Source organism: Orbicella franksi, chromosome 12 (assembly GCF_964199315.1).
Source record: "Orbicella franksi chromosome 12, jaOrbFran1.1, whole genome shotgun sequence".
In the NCBI taxonomy this organism is placed as follows: Eukaryota; Metazoa; Cnidaria; class Anthozoa; order Scleractinia; family Merulinidae; genus Orbicella; species Orbicella franksi.
The window spans coordinates 11,285,269-11,309,586 of NC_138156.1; the positions used below are offsets into that span (position 1 = coordinate 11,285,269).

General features: G+C 39.9%; 3 protein-coding genes across 3 annotated transcripts in view; 1 reads left to right on the plus strand and 2 right to left on the minus strand.

The window, feature by feature from the left end:
* The window catches only part of LOC145463123 (monocarboxylate transporter 12-B-like), a 219,012-nt gene that overhangs the window by 176,878 nt on the left and 17,816 nt on the right, over nucleotides 1–24,318 (plus strand). The gene's annotated exons all lie outside the window — the stretch shown is intronic.
* LOC145462769 (large ribosomal subunit protein uL15m-like) lies at nucleotides 34–9,231 on the minus strand. Its single transcript, XM_081446359.1, has 4 exons — nucleotides 9,094–9,231; nucleotides 3,536–3,693; nucleotides 2,545–2,701; nucleotides 34–871 (listed from the first exon to the last, which is right to left on the minus strand). Exons 1-4 carry the CDS (start codon nucleotides 9,190–9,192, stop codon nucleotides 572–574), a joined length of 714 nt encoding a protein of 237 aa, XP_081302485.1. The 5' UTR covers nucleotides 9,193–9,231; the 3' UTR covers nucleotides 34–571.
* LOC145463344 (uncharacterized) lies at nucleotides 9,895–11,610 on the minus strand. The gene has a single exon (XM_081447096.1). The coding sequence runs from the start codon at nucleotides 11,419–11,421 to the stop codon at nucleotides 9,895–9,897; it is 1,527 nt and encodes a 508-aa protein (XP_081303222.1). The 5' UTR covers nucleotides 11,422–11,610.

A 24,318-nucleotide genomic window follows, 5' to 3' on the forward strand; every position in this document is an offset into this window, starting at 1 on the left:
GACGAGCTCGTACTAGAGAACCGATACGTTGCGTAATGAAAAAACATCCCAAAAGAAGCCACTAAGCTTAATGGTTATTAGCCGCGAAAGAACGGACGCTCGAAAGTAACGACTTTCGGGGAAACAATGGAGAATAATACGAGAAACACATACAAATCCGGACACTTTATCACACTATTCACATGTAATTAAATTCAGTAATCACACCAGCTTGCCTAAATACTTCTTCCCTTTATAATTCTAAAAATTGTAAGAAAAAAAATTCTTATAATAAATATAATGAACCTTGCACCACCGACACATGATGGCATTTAAGACTGTGTGACACTTCCTGTACAGAATGAGTATTACAAGTTTACAACGCATGGAAAACTGAACATTCTAGCAAAACGCAACCTCCCTACCACCCCACCCCCAAACTTAATTCTTTAAACCAAAGAATTTACGGTCGAAAGAGAGGAAAACGCTAACTTTTTGGACAAAACTGCACAATTTTCTTTAATAACTTTTAATCACTTTCGAGTAATCGACCAAACAGCACTACTGAAACAGTAGCAATGTATGTTAAGCACTAATCCACTTCATTTTCAAGCTTGTAAGTTTGTAGTCTGGCATTTTCAAGTTCAACAGGATCTGCCAAATAGCCTCTGTTTTCTACGCTTGTGTAATATTCCATTAACTTCCTGGGTGGGCGAGCTCTTCTTGGGATCCTGCGCCCTTCAAACTTCTCTGGTTTGAGTAAGAGGCGTAGACCCAGTTTGTTATAATAACCACAAGTGATTTTTCCACCCTGTCGCTCGATGGCTTTTATGGCTGTTTTCGACGCTCTGCTAACTTCGATATCAAGTTTGGCCTGGAACCAAGTCGTACCCTGTCACGCAACATGTTCAGTTTCAGTACACAGGCAAGCTATCGTTAATTTAAGGTAGCCATGTCACGGATGGCACACGTTAATATTTTTTTGGTTTTTGGTAATTACAATCCATCTCGAGCTCACATGGTAAACTGTTATGTGGAGATTTTGAGTACACAGAAAAATGTATTGATTGATGGTAGCAAAGGACAGCATGATTGGCCCCTACAGCAACAGTGAGTTTCGTTTTCCAATAATTCCCCTCAGAGAAAATTGAGGGTCATTTACCCAAAGAACTAATAGTTTCAAGGCATGTGGCATGATACATGTATATTATCACAAGATATTCGCAGTTCAGCCTTCTAATGGAACTGGAGGAGTGAGATGGCTCGTGACACTAAACTCCAATTCCTGGATATGAAAACTTAAAGAGTAAAGGTGTGGCTCTTCCTCCCCCCCCCCCCCCCCCCTTCCCTCTCCCCAGAAAAAAAAAAGTCAGTCCATTGTAGGTACCCTTAGCATGTGTGACAGGAAGAATGAGCAAATCCCAAGAAAGCAGTCACCGTATCTACTTTTGCGTGGAGAGAGGTTTGTGTTCAAACCCCCTGGCCCATCATGCCACTGCTTAAGCCGGCCATGGCCAAACGGACTTGCAAGTCGCAAGTAGCCGCAAGTTGAACTTGGGTGGAGACTTGCGCTGTTTGGCAAACATTAATGGACTCTTAAGTGTACTCGCAAGTACACGCAAGAAAAACATTTCAAGGCTACATGCCTGTATTTCATTAGCTAATAGGTTGCTTTAACAGAGAATGGACGTCACTCAACTTGTGTTGACTTGGGTTGGATGGCCAAACGGCGAAAAACTTTCGTTGACTTGCATTCAAATTCCATCTCGACCAAACTGAGCGCAAGTCATTGCAAATAAACGCAAGAGCAAGGCCTGGCCAAATGGAGCCGCAAGTAGACCCAAGTTTTCAAATAGCGTCTACTTGCGAATCCGTTTGGCCAGGGCTTTATATCCTATTTTTGTAACCAGTATATCTAGGGACTAGAAAAATTTGTACTCCCCCTGGATACGATATTAATCCAATACAAGGTTACCTCCCAGCAGTCATTAGCAGTACCCATTTTTACTTAAGGGAGAGAGATGCACTGTCAGAGAAAATTCTCTTGCCCAAGAACACCACACAATGACCTCAGGCAGGGTATAAAACTGGGTCTTCTCAATCTGGGGTACAACTTAACAAATTCTCAAATTGTCTGTTCTCGCTTGTTGCCGCATGGCATAAATTAGAAATTCATGAGTCTGTCCGTATATTGACAATGAAAATTAGCCAATGAGCTTGCGAGAATTTCTGCAGTTATTGTAACAAGATGATTGTATCACTGCTCTTAGCACTAGTTAACAGTCATACAGGAGGGTAGCAAAGGGGTTTATGCATAATGTTATTATACATGATGAGGGCAAATATAAGTCCATGGTGAACGAAAAGTAACTAAAAGACAAACGTTAACGCGATTTGTGAATTTGTCATAAATTTATCATGAAAAGTATATGGGACACACAAAGTTTGTTAAAAGTTGTGCTTGAAACAGAAACTTGGCAAACCCTTCCCTCGTACCTTGTGACCCTCATACCTGGGTTTTGTCAAACTCACTGTCACGGTAATGAAAAAAGATGAAGAGCTTACCCCTCCTAATAATGTAACACCATCCTTTATTCTCCCAGCGATTGCTCCAGATCTCCAAAGGTGAAACATCGTGATTGGTTCTTTGGGATTTATGCGTCCACTGTCTACAAAGAACTGCAGCCGGTTTAAGTTTAAAGGTGAATAGATCTTCTTGTACCTGTAGGTTTTTGAAAGCAAAACACATTCTAAGTGTAATAAGGGTGATAATTTATGATTGAACTTGGTGAACTTGATATCTGACTCATTCAGTGCCTTCATGGGTGACGTCTACAGGTAATAACAGTATACCTGTCAACTCTCACATCTCAGGAGTTAGATCTAGAGCCAGCAGGGTGAAAACGTCAATCTCATGCTTGCTCATGTCCACAAACCAATAATTGGAATTCATTTCTTGCACCTAGCTAAAGAATCTTATAGAGCTATTACAATCTTATTTAAATAACACAATTTCGACAAAAACTGTGTAGAGTCGAACCAACGCAAGAAAAAAAAAGGACATGAAAATAATGGTCCACTTCTTTAAATTCTCAAGGGAAAAGTAATGGCAATGGGATTGTTTAACAAAACAGGAAATGTTCAAAACATCTGAAGTCAGAAATCTTCAGAATGTCTTCAGATATCTGCAATTATGGTTGGGTTTTCTTTGAAAATCATGGCAGTCCCACAATAGAAACCTGAAGCCAGTGAACCAGAAAGGTTGGTAAATATGCATACATGTACTTGTGACAAAATCCCCAGAAGGTCATTTCCAATTTTATACAGGTCTAAAGTCTATTCCAAAACGAGTCCTACTTCAGAACCCATCTAATGAAAAGTAAATAACTCTCACTCATATTTTGATCATTTTTAGGTAAGTCAAAACTAATGGCTTACTAAATATTATAGAACATGTTTTGAATCAGGGGCAAATAGCAACATGGAAATCACCTATTATTTGCAATTTTCCCAACAAACTTGCACTAAAAAAAAATGACTTTAAGATCGTACTTACACATTTTTAAAACCATGCTTAGGAACCCGAATATAGAACGGTGTATTTCCTCCTTCAAATCCAAGCCTGGGTTTTGTGTTTCTTTGACCCTGTCCTTTATGACCACGCCCAGAAGTTTTTCCCCGTCCAGATCCTCTACCTCGACCTTTACGGTGTTCCTTTTGAATAAAATGAAGAAAAAGTTTCTAATTGTCATGAGAATGCCCTAGTACCTGTGGCAACTTTGAGGGAAACACTTGATGTAAACAATACATTTTCTACTGTGAAATATCAAATTTGCATATCTATGTGGATGGAAGTGGTTGGTAAGAAATAAGATGGGCTAAAAAAAAGTTTTCGCAGATTTTAATTGCAGGGCATAAATTCCTGTAGTAGTATTTGGCAGTAAATGTACTTACTTGAGGCATTTTGATTTTGTCCCACAAGACAATGTAAGCTAAACAGTTGATAGTTTAGAAAAGGAATTGTTTCATAAATTTAATAAAATAATATGGAAGGGGAATTTCTGCTTTTAAAAATTCTGTGCTGATTTATTGGCCTCAACACATGTAGCCAAGCCATTAATGCAACCAAGGCAAATAAATTGATATGAATAGCTGCTAAATGACAAACAAACTTGATCCAAGAAGGTGAAAATGCTTGAAAGCGCCAAAAGCAACTCAATGCAACATGGAACTGCATGACTTGACACAACTCAATTCTTGGCTATGATCAATTAATAAAGATCATTATGCGCTACATACAATCTTAGTTGCATGATTCAGTTGTTAGTACATGTACATGCCAATTTAAATGGATGGAGGACTACTATGGTTACAATAATTATTAAGCACATTGTTGGTTCTTTATCAAAAAAACATCCATCAGATCTGAGATATCTCAATATTTTTGTCTGTCGGACATACCAGTAATAGTGAATACGAAAATGCACTTAAAGATCATTTTACGGAACAAGGGTTAACTTTGTTAATGCATTACCTCTGTGTAGGGTGGGTGAGAGATCACATGAACTCCACGGTGGGGTTCTAAGGCAAATGGCCCTTTGAGAAGACTACGAAATTGCCTTGTTCCTACTCCCTGAAGTTTTTTTGGCCCATATTGCATTTCATTATTTGCATATTCCAGGTGGATACCAATAAAGAACCTTTTTTTTAATGCAACATCTCAAAACAAGCAGGGTGACATATATCACATATATGGTAAATTTCTATTCTTAGTACAAACATGCATCCTTTAATGGTTTGAAATGGTGAGGAATAAACATCAAGGAGATTCCACTGATGAAATGGAGAGTAACAACGGCTTAGAAAAAAAGATATCATCCTTTAGGTTCATGACACAGGCTTCCAGTCACAGGAAGCTCTGGAATCAAAGGTGTCCATGAATAAAACAAAACCACACCACGGACAAGTTTTAAGTAGACTTTTACATCTATAATATGGAAATATCACTATTTCCACCGAAGCTAAAGTTGTCAGTTACTACATTAATAACATTCTTGTCTAGATCGAGGCATCGTTTTGGTCTAACCTTGTAACCTTTTGTGTTTTCAAATTCCCAGATATGTAGAGTGACAAGAATACAAATTTAATTAGAACAAATATAATTTTGGAGAGGGCTTTTTGAATATATTAAAGTAATACTTTTATGAACATGATCTTGACAATGTCAAGTCAAGGGTAGAATGAGGGTAAAATGGGTGATCTCTCGGATTTCAATTTTCTTTTAGGGTGGTATCTCGGTTACAGAGGGTCCCCAATAGGTTTTTTGCAATCTGGGATTAGGCTTATTTGAAGGCCGGGATTCAGGATTTTTAAGGAAAAGGAGGACAAGATTCAGGACTGTAATTATGACTGGGACACAGGATTAGCAATTTTACGAGGTATGAATTGTGAATTGTGACTTTCAAGAAACCAAAACTCAGGAATTCCACAAACAAAAATGTACAAAGAAAATCAAGCTGCCCTCTTAGTTACGTCCGAGTTAGCCGAACAATGACGTAGTCAACTTGTAACACAACTTTACATGTACATCCACTTTTTCCACAATTCAATACTCTGACACATACTCTTAAGTATGCATCAGACCGTTAAAAATGGTAACTGAACTGAATAGAGTGCAATTTGGTCTGAAATCGTACGTGTGTGATCAAAAAAAACAAGCATGCAGCGTAAATTCAATTTGAAATCACAGATTTGTATGATTTCAGACCAAAATTGCACTCCACTGAGTTCAGTTTCCAGTTTATTACATGCATTTTAAAATTGCACAATTTCTAGCCAAAATACAAGAACTAAAAGATTTTGGTCAATACCAAAATTTGCCAAACAATGACTTTTTTTCTTTCATTTTCCTGCAATGTGATTGGTTAATTGAAAAAGCCTTGAAATCTGATTGTTTTGTTTTAGTATTCCATTCTCATTGGCCAATTTGCTCGAATTTTATATCCATACAGACTTTAATTTTATAAAACTCCATACAACCTGCTCTAGTACGCTTTGGTCATTGGTGATTAATGTAATCATTTTGAGCAGAAACATGCAGTACAGGTTAGACCAGGCTCGAAAAGAGTACAAGTTTCAGTACTCTGTTAAGCAAAAACATACTCGATATTGTACAATTTCCAGATGATTGCTGCAATGGCTGAAAAATTGTCAGTGAGAAAACTGTCCTCTGAGTTGTGATTGAGGGTGACTTCCCATTATGTGTGACCTGTGAGTTTACTGTGGCATGCTGTGATATATGCTTGTGATGTTCTTCTTTGATTGCTATCATCCCCGAAAGACAAGTGTTTCAGGGATTGCAGTGATCCGAAAGGTAGGCATTGCAAAACAAAAGGGGCAAAACAGCAAAAAAAAAAATAAAAAATGAAAAGAAAAGAAACGAGCTATAAAAGATCCTAAAATGACTGATTCACCGACACAACTAAATAATTTAAAACTAGACATGAAAAACAAATGAACAAGACTATCGTTTTAGTGAAGAGAAATACAGCCAACTGAACCTAACAGTCAGTGCTTGGGTCTGTTGGGAGGGAATCAGGACCTAGACTTCAAGGATCTTTTCTGCTGACGTGAGGACTTCAGAAAATATGACTGGGATCCGGATTAGCCGATAGAAACCGTCGGGATTACGGGATTGAGGGAAAATTCCCGTCAAGGCGGCAGGATTGAAGAACCCTATTGGGGACACTCTGTCAGAGTCCTGCTGCAGAACGGTGTTGGTAATGCTACCTGACAAATAGGGGCATCTGACATATAGGGGCACTATATCAAAATACCAAAAGTTTATGATTACCTCTGCATGTTTAATGAGTTGCACTACTAAAAAAAGGGTTAAAATGACAGCTTTTGATTTCTAGCAACTATTAGGGGAAGGAAAAGACTAATAATAAATTGGTTCGCTGAGCTGAGGTTCGAAGAATGGAGGTGTCGAGAAATCTAGATCCACAGTCTTTCTTTGTCAAAATTTTATAAGTTTCAATATGAGTAATTCGGAATATTTTTCAGAATTTCAGAATTCTTAAGAGATTGATAAATGGCTGAACTCTCCTACATGTATTGCGACTCATGTTCACGCGCGGATCTGGGCTGTTTTGTTTTGGCAAATTCATGGATGCTTCATGTTTTCAAAATTGATTAATCTATCGCATAGTCTCCTTTGCAGCCGTTATTGCAAAGGAATCTACATCGTTTCTATCACGGGAAAAATACAATAGATCGTTTCCAATGTCACATAATAAAAAAATAAATAAACCCCATACAGTACTAGTAGATAAAGAAGATCATTATTTTTCCTAGGGTTAGGTCTTTGCATTTTCCCAAACTTAAGACATTTGTATAAATGTTTCACAGAAATTTACAGAGCTCACAGTATGGAAACACCGTGTTGGATTACCTTCGTGGTCAACCAATTGTCTCAGTTTCAAATGTAATATGGGTGAGCACTAGCTAAATACTGTAGCTGGAAGGCGTGTGTGATATAAATGAGAGACTTTTCACATAAAAGCATCCGCGGCTGCATACAAGAATGTCCGTTGGTGGGAATGACTCAATACAGAGTTTGTATGGGTGTTCAAACAGGGTTTTGTGAGGGCGTAGTAAGAAGAGCTGTCTGCTTACAAGAGTGTTCAACTTCAAAAGATAATGAATGGCAACAGCAAACATTTGTAGAAAGAAACTAGGATGTACTATCAACTATTAAAAACCAACATCCCTAATGTCTCGTGCTCCTATTTGTCAGATGCCCCTATTTGTCAGATGCCCCTATATGTCAGACGTCCCTACTGTAAAAGTCAGACGCCCCTATTTGTCAGATGCCCCTATTTGTCAGGTGCCCCTATTTGTCAGATGCCCCTATTTGTCAGACGCCCCTATTTGTCAGATGGCCCTATTTGTCAGATGCTCCAATAAGTCAGGTCATCCAAAGGTAATCCAACACAGAGTTTCCATACTGTGGGCACTGTAAATTTCTGCGAAACATTTACACAAATGTCTTAAGTTTGGGAACACGAAAAGACCTAACCCTAGGAAATATAATGATTTTCTTTATCTGTTTCTTGACTTTATCCACTGTATGGCGTTTTATTTATTTTTTTATTGCTTGACATTGAAAACGATCTATTCTATTTTTCCCATGATTGATATGATGTAGATTCCTTCGCAATAACGGCTGTGAAGGAGACTACGCGATAGATTAATCAATTTTGAAAACATGAAGCATCCATGAATTCGCCAAAACATAACAGCCCAGATCCGTGTGTGGCGTAAGTTGGTTGTAACAATTCTGTGACAATTTCAGAAACAGATCGCCCTTTTCAAATTAAAGTTTACTAAACTTGAGTCGCAATACATTTAGGAGACTTCAGCCATTTATGAATCTCTTAAGAATTATGAAATCCTGAAAAGTACTCACAATTATTCATATTGAAACTTATAACATTTTGACAAAGAAAGCCTTTGTTACAGTGGATCTAGATTTCTGGACACCTCCATTCTTCGAACCTCAGCTCAGCGAACCAATTTATTATTAGTCTTTTCCTTCCCCTGTAGTCGCTAGAAGTCAAAAGCTGTAATTTTAACGCTTTTTTTTTTTTTTTCATAAGTCCTAAGCTGTCATTTTAAACCATTTATTAGCAGTGTCACACATTAACCATGCAGAGGTAATCATAAACTTTTGGCATTTTGATATAGCGCCCCTATATGTCAGACGCCCCTATATGTCCTGAAGACGCCCCCATTTGTCAGGTAGAGTTACCAATCTTAGTGCTGCTGCGAGCTTAAAGCTTTTCGCAACTTTTTTCTTGCAACGGTACAAGTGGTATAAAGCAGATGCTTGGTGTAAAGAGGGCTTACGCGGAAAGTGTTCCCATTCATCCCCACAGAAGATCTATACTGAAACCACGCAGATCTGGAGCAAGGTTCGTTCATGGATGTTAGCATTCAGTAACGCTGCAGCTTATATGTGTACACTAATCACTGTACAAATAACTCTCAAATCCTCTAAATTTTAAATGATTTGTGAAAAAGTTAAACTTTAGGGGATAGAAAAACACCTACCGGTTTAAAAGCCTCCGGCAAATCTCTGATGTTATTCAAAGCAACGCGAGGAAATTGCCTCAAAGCAGCAAGGTTTTTTCTGATGTGACACGCCGCCATGTTGGTTCCTCCGATTCTGGTTTGGTCCCAGGTTTCTTTCGTTCACTGGACGTCGTGTTTGGGAGAAAGACTTGGGTCCAGTTTTCGCGCGTCAGGCTAAAATTTCCCAGTAAGCACCCTTCACGTAAGAACCATTATTAAAATCTCAATACTGTACTGTGAATGATGATTCATGGACTAGAAAGTGCGGGCGACACTCTTCAAATGTTATGTCTTGTCACCCTTTCTTTTCCTGTGGAAAACTAAAAGAGTTTCTGTATCAAGTCTCAGTTCCTTGCCAACTTGCTCAAGACCCAACAGTTCTATGTTCGCGGGTACGCCGTGAACTAGCATAACGTACGCTTGCATCATAGTTAGTAGAAGGAACAAAGCAAAGCCTTTCACTGATTTAGTTGACCGTCAATGCAAACACTGTGCGGACGGCTACCGTCTGGTCTGTGGTTCCTTCGTGTGTACGTGGCATCCTGTACCATGGAGTCCACTCCAAGCATCAGAACCCATCGGCTACAAGTCAACATTTACGCAAGTTCCTAAGAGTTGACAGCTGTAGGAATTAGCAAGGAGTGACAGGTCTGCACAACTTCTAACAATGGAAACTTTTGTACCATGTAATATATGACCCCTTTATAGTTTTGCTCTTACGAGTATGTCTTTTAGGGATTTACCTCTTTTATACGATATTAGTGGTGGCTCTTTGAAAATTTACCGTAGAGAAGGCTGATTTTGTATCAAGTGCCATTTTTCCATTAAAACATTTTTGAGGTTGGGCACTGATGGTTGATATTGTGTTACAAAAGGCAAGAGTTCTTTCCGGCTTTCATGTTTTTGTCTTAGCGCCGATTCCCTTTCTGTGAATTTAATATCTGAAAGGAGTGTTTCGATCAGATTTTTTGGATAACCTCTAGCAAGGAGACGTGATTTGAATTTGTAAATGTTCTCTTCAAATGTTGCTCTTGAAGAGTTAGTTCGTAAGAGTCTTAGAGCTTCGCCCTTCACGAATCCCTTTTTGACACCCGGTGGGTGGCTAGAGGAAAAATGAGTGTATTGAAAGGTTTCAGTTGGCTTAAAGTGTGTTTTTATATCCAGGATGGATTGATCTCTAAATCGTTTGCCTTTGTAGACAACTGTATCCAGAAATGTAGTTTCAGTATTTGAAATTTCAGCTGTAAATTTGATTGTAGGGTGACGTGAGTTTGCTTGTTCGATGAACTTGTCTATATCAGGTTGGCTGACATCCCACAAAGAAAAAATATCGTCAATATATCGTTTCCAGATTGTGGGTTTTGCGACGCTATTGCTAAGAATCTCTGTTTCGATATTGGCCATAAAAATATTTGCAAAAGCAACGGCCATTTTAGTACCCATGGCGGTACCGTGGATTTGTAGATAATTCTTACCGTTGAATTGGAAAGAATTTTCTTTCAGTATCAGGCTTAGCATTTCTTTGAGATATTGTGTGGGGATAGGAGGGTTATTTCTGTGAAAGTTTTCGTATGCTCTGCATACTGTAGTTATATCCTCTTCTTGTGGTATATTAGTATATAGACTTGTTACGTCCATTGATACAAGGAATGTTTGTTTATTCACTTTCGTCTTTTCAATGAAATTAATAAAATCTGTAGTGTCTTTTAGATAAGACGCTTGTGATATGGAAATAGGCTGAAGTAATGTGTCAGCAAATGCTGATATTCGTTCTGTAGGCCCACTGCAGCCTGAGATAATTGGTCTTCCTACTAGAGTAGGTTTGTGGATCTTTGTAAGGGTATAGAATTCCGGAATCCGCGGTGGATTTGGTGTTTGAGATAACCACTTTCTAGTCATGTCATCAATGTAGTTGCCACGGTGTAGTTCTGAGATCAAGCGTGACACCTTCGTATGTGTTTCCTTAACTATAGGCTTGTCAAGAGGCTTGTAATTATCTAGGTCATTGATTTGGACTTGGCCCTCTTGTATTTTATCATTTTTATCCATGACTACAAGTGTGCTTCCCTTGTCCGCTTTTTTGAAATTAAGATCTTTGCTTTGCTGTAAAACATTTAGCGCTTTACGTTCTTTGCGTGACAAGTTTGGTTTTTGTCTGGTTATTTTTATCTCCGCGATTTGTTGTTTAACCTCTTCCAGGTAGGTTTCTAATGTGACTGATGGTTGGACTGGCGGTTCCCAGTTTGATTTGACATAGAAGGGATGTATTGATTTGTTTTGCCCGTGAAAAATGTATTTTAAGCGCATTCGTCTTGCGAAATCCTTGTAATCTCGCAAGAGTTGGCGCCGTATTTTAGTTTTCGTTACTGTGGCGGTTGGTATAAATTTTAATCCCTTTGATAGCAATTTAATTTGGTTGTCAGTCAAATTCGCTTTCGATAGATTTTTAATAAATCTATCGTTATTTTTTGTAAGAGAAGAGGTTGATAGTTTTCTGCGTTCATTACGCTTTTTGGTTTTTACTTGTGTTTTTGTGATTTTTGATTTTCCCTTCCTTTTATTTTTTCTGTCTGTGTTACCAGTGTTAGAACATTCAGTGAACAGACGTGTACTTTTCAACATCTTTATTGTTTACAACTTCCTTTAATGTTGACAGTAGTGTAGGCACATTTTCAGCATCGATTCCTAGTATAGCTGCTAGGTTTTTTACACTGATGTCCGCCGATAGCGGTTTAGGTTTGGATTTGTTATTTAAGCCTCTCTCTGGAGTTCCTTTTCGGAGAGTTTTACCTTTTTCTTTGCGAAACTTAATTTTTTGTTTCTCGAGGCGGCGGTAATTAAACCTAGTGAGTGCTGATAGAAAGCCATGCTCTGCTTTTTGTTTGACCGCCTGAATGTCTTTTTTGAACTGTTCGTCCGGCGGGATATTCGCCCGCGCTCTGTATCGTAACGACTTTGGACAGGTCTTATTGTCCAAGTGTGTCTGTAGCTTCTTTATGGACTCCTCAGTTCGTTTGATTTTATCCTCCAGCGAGTAAAGGTTTTCTGGTTCCGCTTTTCTTTTTCTGTTTTCTCCGTTTCTTTGGTTTTTTGCTGTTGTCTCTGATGGTGTTTTGATGGGTTGATAACTCGTTATTTCGTCCTCGGGCTCTGAGGCTGTACGGTGGAGTCCACTCCAAACATCAGAACCCATCAGCTACAAGTCAACATTTACGCAAGTTCCTAAGAGTTGACAGCTGTGGATGTGTGGTTAAGATGCTATCGTAGGGCGAGTTACCATCTGTGGCCCCTTTCTTGTTTGTTTGTTTTTTTGTTTGTCTTTTTCCAGTTTCGCAAACAGCCGACGAGGCTTGCCTGGAAGGTTTAGGCTTCGTGATGAAAATTACAGTGGCGATGACCAAATCATGCTAGTGGCGCTAGTTGATCTTCTGGTCTACTTCAGTGCCCCCGATCGAACTGCTGGAGAACGAGAGCGGCTCGACTTCCAAAGGACAAAAATTGAAGAAAATTCAACGCATCTAAGGTCTAACCCTGCTGCAAACTGGCTTCATTGTAACCGACGGAGGGAATCTCAGTTCTTAGAGATTGAACAGTGAGTGCAATTGTCTCACAGCTGAGTGTAATGCTCTTTCGACTGAAAACACAGAAGCTGTACAGTAAGTGCTTGCAAATTCAGTGTGTTTCCTTTTTCCCTATAGATACATATATAGAGGCGAAGAAAGAAATTTGAAGCCGTGCTGAGGAAGAGCTAACAATTTCAGGCGAAACCTGGCCACTTTTTTAGGTTCAAATTTGAAAGGAACGTTAAAATACTGTCGTCGAATATTTAGCCTGCGTCGCAGACAGTCTAAACCGCCAGTATAGTACTATATCGGGGATTTTATGACACGACCGGCTGCAACGCAGGCTACGAATATTCAGCTGGGTGAACATCCAGGCTAAAATTTGATCGTTTTGCCCGGGTTATTCCCGCGCAACCTTTCATGCAAATGTAAACAAACATGAGAGGCAATATATCTGAGTCAACGGACGACGTCACCGACAGCAACAACAACAACAAAACCTGTTATTTAAAATTAAAATAGAAATAAATATCTTCATTGACCACTCCCCCAATGGGGCTTTACAGGGCCAATGGAAAAAAAAAATGATGTAAATGAACATAACGTGGTTAAAAATCCAAACTGATAGGAGGCAGAACAGTTGGCTATTTACAAACGTGGCCGAGGAGTTGAACTGAGGTCTACCGAGAAACAACACCAGCTTAGTAGTCAGGGCGGGACTTGAACCCGCGACCTCCAGACTACAAGTCCGGTGCCCTAACCACTCCACCATGCTGCCTTATTTCACCAGAGAGTTAGAAATAAAAGCGAAAAGCTTTAAGAGGAACTCCTCAGCTGACCCATTCTAACTGGCTTGCAATGATTAGTAGCGTTTTTAGGCATTGAGAGATTACATGCCCTCCAAATTCAATCCCTCCCCCTTGTTTCACTGGGAGTTTCTCCACTGCACACGTGGTAAGTGCTTTAAAATCTAAGTTCGCGTAGGCGCAGTGCTATCTTATATAATCCCCTCGTGCGTGGTGACGGACAGAATTCCAATCAAACTTCAACTTATAGGCAAGTCTCATTTACTTTTCTAATTTCAAATATATAAAACTAATGGTTAATGATGTACGCTAGTAGATAACGCGTACAGTTGCGTCACATAAACGTTGTGTTATTCTAAAGAATTTTACAATAAGGTAGCGCGTCAACCCGACGCCGGAGAAATTTGAAAACGCAGCTTTATTTTTTCCATGGTTAGGCCTTCCATCCACACTAATCCGTCACAAAAACGTAGCTTTTCGAAAACGCTCTTCAAACTGGAGGAATTTTTAAACGCCTGCTTTTTGTTTTCGCGTGGAAGAAAAACTTTAATTTTTGAAAAAAAGGGGCTTTTCGAAAACCATTGCTTCACGATAATCATGTGATTTCCCTGAACGAGTTTCCTCAAACACAAATCCAATATGATCGGTGATTGTTTCGTTTTCAAATTCTTCCGGCGCAGTGTGAACGTAAAACATTCGATGCCTTCTCAGAGTGAAACCTGCGTTTTCAAGTTCCTTAGGCGTAGTGTGGACGGAAAACATTTGATGCGTTTTCAGAGTAAAACCTCCGTTTTCAAGTTCCTAGTGTAGTGTGGAAAGGGCCCGACATTATTCTTACGAACTATCACTTGTCGAATCGAAAGTTGAAAACTGTACTGCCAAGAGTCAACATATCCGGTTCTTCGCAAATTCACAAGTTTATTCAAAGTTCACACTGTTCGTCTACCTCTCGCTCTGGATGTATAAAAGCGCGAGCTGACGTACGGCACTCCCCCCGGGGGGCTCCCATATCTCGTACTTTTTAGGGAGTTAAAAAGCAGTTTTGGTACCTCAAAAGTACCACAGCGAGAGCTTTTACGGTATCTTTTAGGGTATTGAGCCAAAAAAAAGTATGACAGGAGGAGATAATGTGTTGTTTTGGAATTGGTACGAACGTATTAGGGATGAAACGAATTTCAAGCCGCACCCTCAAAACAGGATCTGGGTACCTCTTAGGGGTTCTTTTCAAAATTCCCGACAAGCATCTCTATCCTTTTTCTGTGGGAATACTCCCGCCCCCCCCCCCCCCCCGTACCCCCTATAGCTTAGCGAAATTGGCCTACAACTATTTCTTAACATTCGCCTTAATCATAGCCTGAAATATCAGTTATCTCCCCGGGTTTAGGCTGAGGGCTAACATTTCAAGCTACTTTGATCACGGAATGTTGCAGGGCACATAAGCTTATTTGCTTTGTTGATAAGGGGAATCACGTTTACAGTCTGATGCTAATTATCTGGTAATCATCGACTGTCTAGCAACAGGCACTTCTGATTTCTATAAACCACGCAACTTAAAACTACGATAAACTGTCACACCTTACGACTGGAGCTTTCTCGACAAGTGACTGAGTGAGTTTAGACAATCGATCAGTTTACTGACTTTACGGCTATGCTGTTGCCAGTTGCTAGTTTCTTGGACTTATTAATCAAAAAGTCTTCAGGGAGGGTGTTGCGGCTATTTCGTTTTCCCTTGTGTCTTGCTTCTTTTCTGTTCTGTATGTTAATGCAATTTCTCACATTCTGCATGCTTTTATTTCTAGCTTCGTATGTAAATCTCGTCCCGTATATATTCATGTTATCTTCCATTCTCATTCGAGTCAGTATATCGTCCGTTACCTTTGTAACATTTTTGGTTCCCTGAACCTCGTTTTCCAGCATTTGGTAAGCCGTTTTAGTTCATCGTCTTTTGTATTCCTGTTAGGGTTCTGCTCTCTTCGGTCATTTATTTTGTAGTAATTCATTTTATGTTTATTTCTAGGAATTTACCTTCTTACTTAAGAAAGCTATAAAATTTGCTGGACCTAAGCGGAATTCATCTAAGTTGCATCAGAAGTCGGCCCTCTACCTCTTCAGGGGCTAGGAAAGGCAATTGTTCCCACATGTTTTTTTTTTCGGGCGGTTACGGGCGGCAAAGGAAGTTGGAGGGGTTTTCCGCACGGGCGGTTACGGGCGGCACAGGGAATTGGAGGGTTTTTTCGCACGGGCGGTTACGGGTGGCATAGGCGTAAATGGGTTAATTTAAGTACATAAACAAGCCATCCCAGTCCATGTGGCATTTTTTTTTTACGAATATCTATACTAGCAAGGATAACAAATGAACACAAGCCCTTTAGTCATCAATTCAAAAGTTTTTGTCAAAAGTAAACTACAAACACTAAAATGGAGAAAAATAATTCAGTTTTATTTTGGAAAAATGATCAACAAATGCAGAAGGAGAGCAAGGCTAGTAATTTATATTACAACAAGGTTATAGGCATCTGGATTGAGAAACAGTTTAATTTCCAAAAAAAAGTACTTTTACACTCATTTGTTCAGGATCTTTAGAGATTGATAAACCTGAGGTGGGGCATCGATTAGATTTTGCTTGGAAAAATGGAAAAGTTGCCATTGCAGACAGATATATAGTACCATATCTGAATAAATCTTAATGAAGTGCGGGGTTGCTGAATTAAAAAAAAAGGATAAAAAACATTTTCCAACATCAACTAGGCACCTTTCTCAAACAGCTCCTTAGCAATTTTAACAAATCATGAACTGCAAAGCTCTCTCTTGAAATTGAATGTGAAACAAGACAGGATTTGAGGGAAAGGTCCAGTAAATATCCAAGACCATTAATACAATTTGCTACATTCCAGTCGGGAAAACCAGTGCCATTCTTGACAAATCTTATTGAAGCACTCGTAAAGTCTGCAGCAGTTTTTTTTTTCGAATAAAGGTAAGGTGTGGAAACTTGCAACAAAACATGTCCATGTAGACTTGGTCTGTCCTTGGAAACTGGTACTTGTTCCCTCATCTGGGCTCGAATGGTGATTTTCAATTCAAAACATTTGACAATGTTTTCACGTACAAATAGAGAGCAAAACTATCAGAAAATACCAGGGTATTAACTTCATTTCTCAGCTGTTGCATCACATTGTCAGGCAAGTCAATAGTGATGTCTTCAACTTCAACAGTAGACAGTCCACCATCGCTTGGAGGTAGTGTTTGAGAATCACATCCAAACCATTCCAGATGCCTTAAATCTGCCAGTCACCTACAACATCTGCCACACCAACTAATTCATGGTTCCGCATGTCCAGCATACCATTTGTCCACATCTGAATTGGTGACCAGTTTCGTTCTGTTCTGATTGGGTGATTGTTCCAGGAGGAGGTCAAACTTTCAAGAGCTCTATTGTAACTCTATTTATTTTTGAGCAGACAGAGTGGGAAAAAAAAGATGTATATGTCATAATTTCTGTTTAGAATTCCCTATTCTTCCATTGCCTGAAATGTATAGTAATATATGGCAAACCATACATAAAACATCTCGCCACAACCGTTCTATGCGCTGATTGTGTACTGATGATCCTGCCAGGCAACTTCCCACGTTTGAACCTCTATATATACTCCTCCATCAGCTCCCACACCTTAACATTCTCTCTTCCCCGATCAGTTCTCACTCTGGATGGCCATCCAAAGTTATTTGTGGCAGACAGAAAAAGCTGCCTCTCAGTGCCGCTCTTGTTGTTGGTAGAGCACTGGAGAAATACAATACACCTAGAAAAACCATCGATAGCACCATAAACCACAAATCCCCAATTAACAAAACCGTGACAGTGTCCATCAAGATGCCACAAACTATTTGGTCTAGGCATAGAGCGGGCCTTACGATATACAACACTGGCCCACCTTACCCTTACATTAGCGGGGTCTACACGAACAATACTTTCTCTCACTCTCTGTCGCTGGCTTTTCAGTCCAAGTGATCTTAACCGTCCACTTATCATTGAGCATACAATCAAGGAGCCATGTTTAAGCATAAACCGTTGAACTAAGCCATAAGTTCCGGAATCTGTTATGTCAGTAAAAGCCGTTGTTATACCTCCCAGCTCAAATACGTTTTCCGATTGGAGGAGAACGTGTCACGTGCCATGGGTCAAAACTCACTAACTCCCTAGGGCGAACAAAACTCACTAACTCTCGTGATCAGGCCATGCACCTTGAAACCGTGGCAAATTTGTGTGCCAGTCGACCTGACGGGCAACGTTTCTCACTAGAGAAGGCATTCATTATTCAAGAAAAGGGATTTATAATTCGACAAAAACATATCAGAATAACAAGGGGGAAAATCTGAACGTTTTGCGCCTTGAAGCTTTTGATTTGATGCCAAAAATGGGTCGCCCTCGTTCGGCAACTTGCTCTTCGATCGCAGTCGCCACTCGCCAGGTAGGAAAATAGTTGTGGCATTTAGAACAAAATATGCTGTTCCTCGTCAAATCGAACCCAGAATTCTAGAGTTAAGCATTAGAAGAAGGCAAAGCAATTTAAGTATTGCCTTTATTTTTGTTAGCTGCGAAGAAAAAGACTGTTATGGTGTCGTTTCGGTAGGACAGCTCGGTTTGACTGCCGCTCGTACTGCAAGCACAGCCTCCATAGTCGTCAAGCAAATCATTTTTTCGTAGTTTTTCTTTGTATTTTTGAGTTGGGAGGTATAACAAAACACTTAATGACTGGCCCCTCGGGAAACAGTGAGGTTGTTTCCCCTCGACCCTCATTGTTCCCGTCGGCTTCGCCTCGGGGAACATCGAGGGTCTCGGGGAAACAAAACTCACTGTTTCCCTAGGGGCAAGTCATTAAGAGTCCCTGTCCATAAAAATGGAAAATAACTCGGCAAGGGTCGAAAATTCGATTTCGCTCATATTTTCATGGTAGATAGGCTAGGGCATGACAAAAACTACTGGATAGTTTTTTTCGCAAAATATCCTTTTATTTCAAAGAAATATGCAAATTACCAAATTCCGTTAAAATCGTCATTTGACGCACCATTTTATTAAGCAAGTTTGAGAGCCTCGCATGCAAAACCACATCATTCTTCCGTCTTTAAAACACTCAAATATTTTTGTGCAATGTTTAAATGTGTACTGGGTTGATTTTAGGGAAAGCTGCGTTGTCGTTTTGGGTGCAAAATAATTAAATTTCGAAGACATATACTTCATTCACTTAAAAGTACTTCGTGAATATAATTAATTTTCACCATGTGCGAAACCTTCAAATGGATCAAGCTTCTGGTGGTTGAATCGCAGGAGGATGGTCTACAGATTCCTGTAAAAATTTCTTTGGGCAAATGATTGTGAGCGACGCGAGAGCTTTTCAAAGTACGTCAAAAATGCAAACATTTGACCATTCGTCGTCAAATTTCAATTTACGGGTTAGACGTATATTTTAGCATGCGCCACATGACTTGACCTATGTTAAGTTGAAATAGACACAGAGCTGATAATTTTGAAATGTTCTAACCTCATTTGCTGTAAAAGGCAGGTCCAAAGCCGATTTGACGTGTTTCTCTCACCATTCGTCGCACATAAAGCAGAAGTTTGCTTTTGTTTACATAACGTCCGATGTACATCGCCAACTGTCAACTTATTTAACGGTCGAATACCATGAATCGGTGACCATCTTTCGACACATATGATCACCACTGCATCTAAGTCCAAAACGGCTAAGTCATTTGTAGATAGTTGCTTGCTTTGCACTACACCAAACTATTACGTTTGATCATCATGGTTTGATGGTTTGAATCCTTGCTTGCAGCGGTTCCTTGTTCGTCACGCAATGCTGTCATCCCATTTTAGGGGGTAGGGGTAGGACAATTTCTATCCTAATACGTAAGGCTCCGTAAGGCTTGGAATCACTGGGAGCACACAATCGTGTTGAGTAGGAAGAGATTGAATTAAGAAATGAAAAGAATGAATAGTTTACCATTGCCCTTGTTGTTATCTTTTACTCGACCACCGCTACCTACATGCCCTGCGTAATACTGTAACGCTAAACTCATACCTAGGTCTTTTCGCGCTATGCAATTATTTTTGTTTTATACATATAATACAGTGGGCTACCCCCGGGGAAATGGGTGGTGACCGCTTAATGGGGCTAGCCGTTCAAATAGAGATTGGTGTACCTTGAATATTTAATTTTTCACCGTCTTTCTGCGCTTCTGAACATCACTGCATCTAAGTCTACAACGGCTGAGTCATTTGTAGATAGTTGCTTGCTTTACGCTTCGCCAAAATATTGCGTTTGATCGATTGCTGACCATTGTTGATAAGCGTGTCGGCGCAGCACAATCTTACAACCGTTTTTTGTTCGTCACGCAATGCTGTGACGGCATACGCTGCACATTATAATCTATTTTGTATAGAGTACTCTCAGGATAAGTGAAACAATTTAATCATTGTTCATCTGTTTGTTCATATATATAATAATATGTGTATATTTATATAATCGTGTTCTATAGTGTACGTGGCGTCGGTCCAAATCACGTTTGTTGTATGTTCTGACGTTTCAGACAACAGCTGATAAAGCTAGTGCCTGTACTCACTAGAATTTTAAGAAAATCGCCATAAACAAATTATAGATCAATGAAGCAAGAACTACCTGAAATAAAAATAGGAAATCACAACGTGTCTAATTCGTGAGAAAAAAAGACTAAATTTAATTAGTAATTACGTGAGTAAATAGCCCTGGCCATGCCATTTTATTTGGCGTATTTTGTTTGCTTGGTGGCGAGGCATTGGTATGTAACAGAAAATAGTGGACTGTTGTCAAAACAGTCCAAAATTATCGTCAGTAAAATATTGTAAATAAAACACCTATTGACCAGTTACCTCCGCGCCCACCATTTGGTCATTCCGATAAGGGTTTCATTATTGTCTTTACCCCTATTAAGCGGCCACCCAAAATTTAAGAACTTTGTTTTGGAAAGGGCGATGGCAGATAAGAGTCTGAAACTGAAGTGCATGACGAGTGATAATTCAAACACACATCTATCATGATTGTCTTGAATTGACTCCATGTTCGCCAAGAAATTTATAGCCCGACAGTGAAAAATTAAATATTCAAGGTACACCAATCTCTATTTGAGCGGCTAACCCCATTAAGCGGTCACCACCTATTTCCCCGGGGGTAGCCCACTGTATTACATGTATAAACCAAAAATAATTGCATAGCGCGAAAAGACCTAGGTATGAGTTTAGCGTTACAGTATTACGCAGGGCATGTAGGTAGCGGTGGTCGAGTAAAAGATAACAACAGGGGCAATGGTAAACTATTCATTCTTTTCATTTCTTAATTCAATCTCTTCCTACTCAACACGATTGTGTGCTCCCAGTGATTCCAAGCCTTACGGAGCCTTACGTATTAGGATAGAAATTGTCCTACCCCTACCCCCTAAAATGGGATGACAGCATTGCGTGACGAACAAGGAATCGCTGCAAGCAAGGATTCAAACCATCAAACCATGATGATCAAACGTAATAGTTTGGTGTAGTGCAAAGCAAGCAACTATCTACAAATGACTTAGCCGTTTTGGACTTAGATGCAGTGGTGATCATATGTGTCGAAAGATGGTCACAGATTCATGGTATTCGACCGTTAAATAAGTTGACAGTTGGCGATGTACATCGGACGTTATGTAAACAAAAGCAAACTTCTGCTTTATGTGCGACGAATGGTGAGAGAAACACGTCAAATCGGCTTTGGACCTGCCTTTTACAGCAAATGAGGTAAGAACATTTCGAAATTATCAGCTCTGTGTCTATTTCAACTTAACATAGGTCAAGTCATGTGGCGCATGCTAAAATATATGTCTAACCCGTAAATTGAAGTCTGACGACGGATGGTCAAATGTTTGCATTTTTGACGTACTTTGAAAAGCTCTCGCGTCGCTCACAATCATTTGCCCAAAGAAATATTTACAGGAATCTGTAGACCATCCTCCTGCGATTCAACCACCAGAAGCTTGATCCATTTGAAGGTTTCGCACATGGTGAAAATTAATTATATTCACGAAGTACTTTTAAGTGAATGAAATATATGTCTTCGAAATTTAATTATTTTGCACCCAAAACGACAACGCAACTTTCCCTAGAATCAACCCAGTACACATTTAAACATTGCACAAAAATATTTGAGTGTTTTAAAGACGGAAGAATGATGTGGTTTTGCATGCGAGGCTCTCAAACTTGCTTAATAAAATGGTGCGTCAAATGACGATTTTAACGGAATTTGGTAATTTGCATATTTCTTTGAAATAAAAGGATATTTTGCGAAAAAAACTATCCAGTAGTTTTTGTCATGCCCTAGCCTATCTACCATAAGAATATGAGCGAAATCGAATTTTCGACCCTTGCCGCGAAATTAAGAATTTGTCTGATTTTTACAGGCAGGCACTCTTAAGTGCTTATTGTTTCTTGAGTACCAAAGTCTACAACCCTTCTCCATATTGTCCATCTTGAAACAAGCAACACGTCACTTATTTCTTCCACTTAACTGCGCAGCCTAAAGAGCGCAATTGAAGCAACACATGTTCACTTATTTCCAGTTTTGGCCTTCCATTAGTGCGACTCACAGGCGGAGATTCCACAGTGTAAACAGCAAGATTAGTGCACTGAGTAGAGGATTTCGCATGATTCAATTCAATCTGAAGAAGCTGATAATTTCGCAGCAGGTCATAAAGCAATGCTTCACTCTCTGAATCACCTTGGTCAACAGCTAAAGACAAAATTTGCTGCAAAGCATAGACATCCTGTTCTAAACGCAAGCCAAGAATATCCCTCTCCAAAGATCCGGGCAAAGATGTACGTGGCACACTCTCGCCGTCATCAAGTATGGAAAGGAGAAAGGTAAAAAATAACTCCTACTCCCTCGAAAAATATAACGCCCGGACGGATTATCAACCTCGTTCCCAGTGTCTTCCCTCTCTTCCTCCCTCGAGAAAGTACCCTGGTTGCGGCTGGTCACGTGTCTATGTATACAAATCAAATCCGCACAGAGGGTGTGTCTTTGATTTAATTTTGTCAACACTGTCTATGGAGGTGAAAGATGCTTTGTCTTACCGACGTTATTTTGAAAGTTAAGAAAGTTATTTGTCACAGATCCTGCCTGACCGGTGCTTCGTTTCTATCGAAACCTCTATGAGTATGAGATGTTGATTGAGAGGGAAGTTTGCTTAATCTCACTACTTTTTTAAATAACCGTCAACAGTCTGCTTCGGATTAGTTTAATCAGTTTTTCAGAGCATAAGAATTAAATAGCCGTCAAATTTTCGACGGGATGCATTCAATTTAATAAGAAGCTAGTCTCTCGACCGAAAATTGGACTTACCGCTAAACAATTTTGAAACGAAAGCCTTTGGATTTTGCAAACGCGCGGCCGATGTCGCTGTTGTCCAGTTCGTCATAAAATTTTTCACTGCAAGAGAATCGGATGACCGCAAACTTTCGATTGGGTGAATTCAATCAAATTCAGAGTTAGTCTCTTGGCCAAACACTGGACGTATCAAACTCTAAACGAATCCATCAATGCGCGCCGCCGTCGTGATTTTGCCGATCGAAAAATATAAGCTTAAGCTAAATCAAGTTTTAATATTCAGCGCGCAGACGTTGTTGATATCAAGTTCTTCGTAAAATTTTTTCGTCGCAAGGGAATGGAATGACAGTCAAACTGTCGATGAGAGTAATTCAGTCAAATTCAAAACTACCTTTGTCGGCGAACATACGACGTATTTAACTCTAACGGAACGAGTAAATACCGTTGTGATTTTGCCGAATGAAAAATAAAATAAAATTCACCGCGTGGTCCATTTATTGTGGTGATCGTCATTTCCAAGTTCTTTGCCAAATTTTTCACTGCCACAAATTCCAAAGACCGTCCAACTATCGACGGGGAAAATTCAGCTAAATGCAGAGCTAACCTTTTAGCCGAACATTGAACGCATTGAACTCCTATATCAAATGTGTCAATGCCTTCGCTGTGATTTTTGCCGATCCACAACGGGAGGGTTACAAATTCCACTTCCTACTGGGCTCAGTAGGCACGCTCTGTGCTGAGACAAACTTTAACTTTCCAGCCCCTCCCTTCAATCACATCTCTGGAATCTGCAAAAATCTAGCAGACACGTGACCAGCTAGGGCACGTTCTCGAGAGAGGAAGAGAGAGGACCATGGGAACGAGGGTGGCGGAGTATGGGGTTTGGACGCCTGCATGTTTACTTTTCTTGGCTTGCTTGCGGTTAGCACGGTTAGGTTTGCTTGCAGTTAGTGTCACTCCATTTTGCTCGCGGTTAGCTTCACTCCATTTTGCTTGCGGTTAGCTTTCATTTGTATGTTAGGGTAACTCTATATTAATTTATATTACTGTTCATTATATTTAGTTTAGATTTTGGCATTTCTGGCAGCTAGCAGCACGGTGGTAGAGTGGCAAGAAAGGTCACGTCGGCCCTGGTTCGACTCCAAGTGAGTGCAAAGTTATGCAGCTCTTTTTCGTCATAAAAAGTTGTAAGACTTAAGATTTAGTTGACACAGTGTTTCTTCGTGTAGGTACCCGAGAGGAAGTCACCTTCAATCTACGCCCGTGAGCTAGAAACACCCCGAAGAATCCCCGTCCGCCATCTTGTAAAACAATTTAGCCCCAGTCCAACCCAATGCTACAACCTTCGTAGAGGATCATGGGATTTGTTGACAGACGTTTTCGCCCTTCTCGAATGTGATCGGATTTGCCGCTTGACTGAGACCGCAAACTGTTCAATCTGGTCAAATT

Coding starts and splice junctions, on each gene's coding strand:
- LOC145462769 (XM_081446359.1), bottom strand. CDS start 9,192: ATGGCGGCGTGTCACATCAGAAAAAACCTTGCTGCTTTGAGGCAATTT. Junction 3,694..9,093: donor TGCCGGAGGCTTTTAAACCG/GTAGGTGTTTTT, acceptor TTTATTCAAAAG/GAACACCGTAAAGGTCGAGG. Junction 872..2,544: donor GTGTTACATTATTAGGAGGG/GTAAGCTCTTCA, acceptor GTTGCGTGACAG/GGTACGACTTGGTTCCAGGC.
- LOC145463344 (XM_081447096.1), bottom strand. CDS start 11,421: ATGCGCTTAAAATACATTTTTCACGGGCAAAACAAATCAATACATCCC.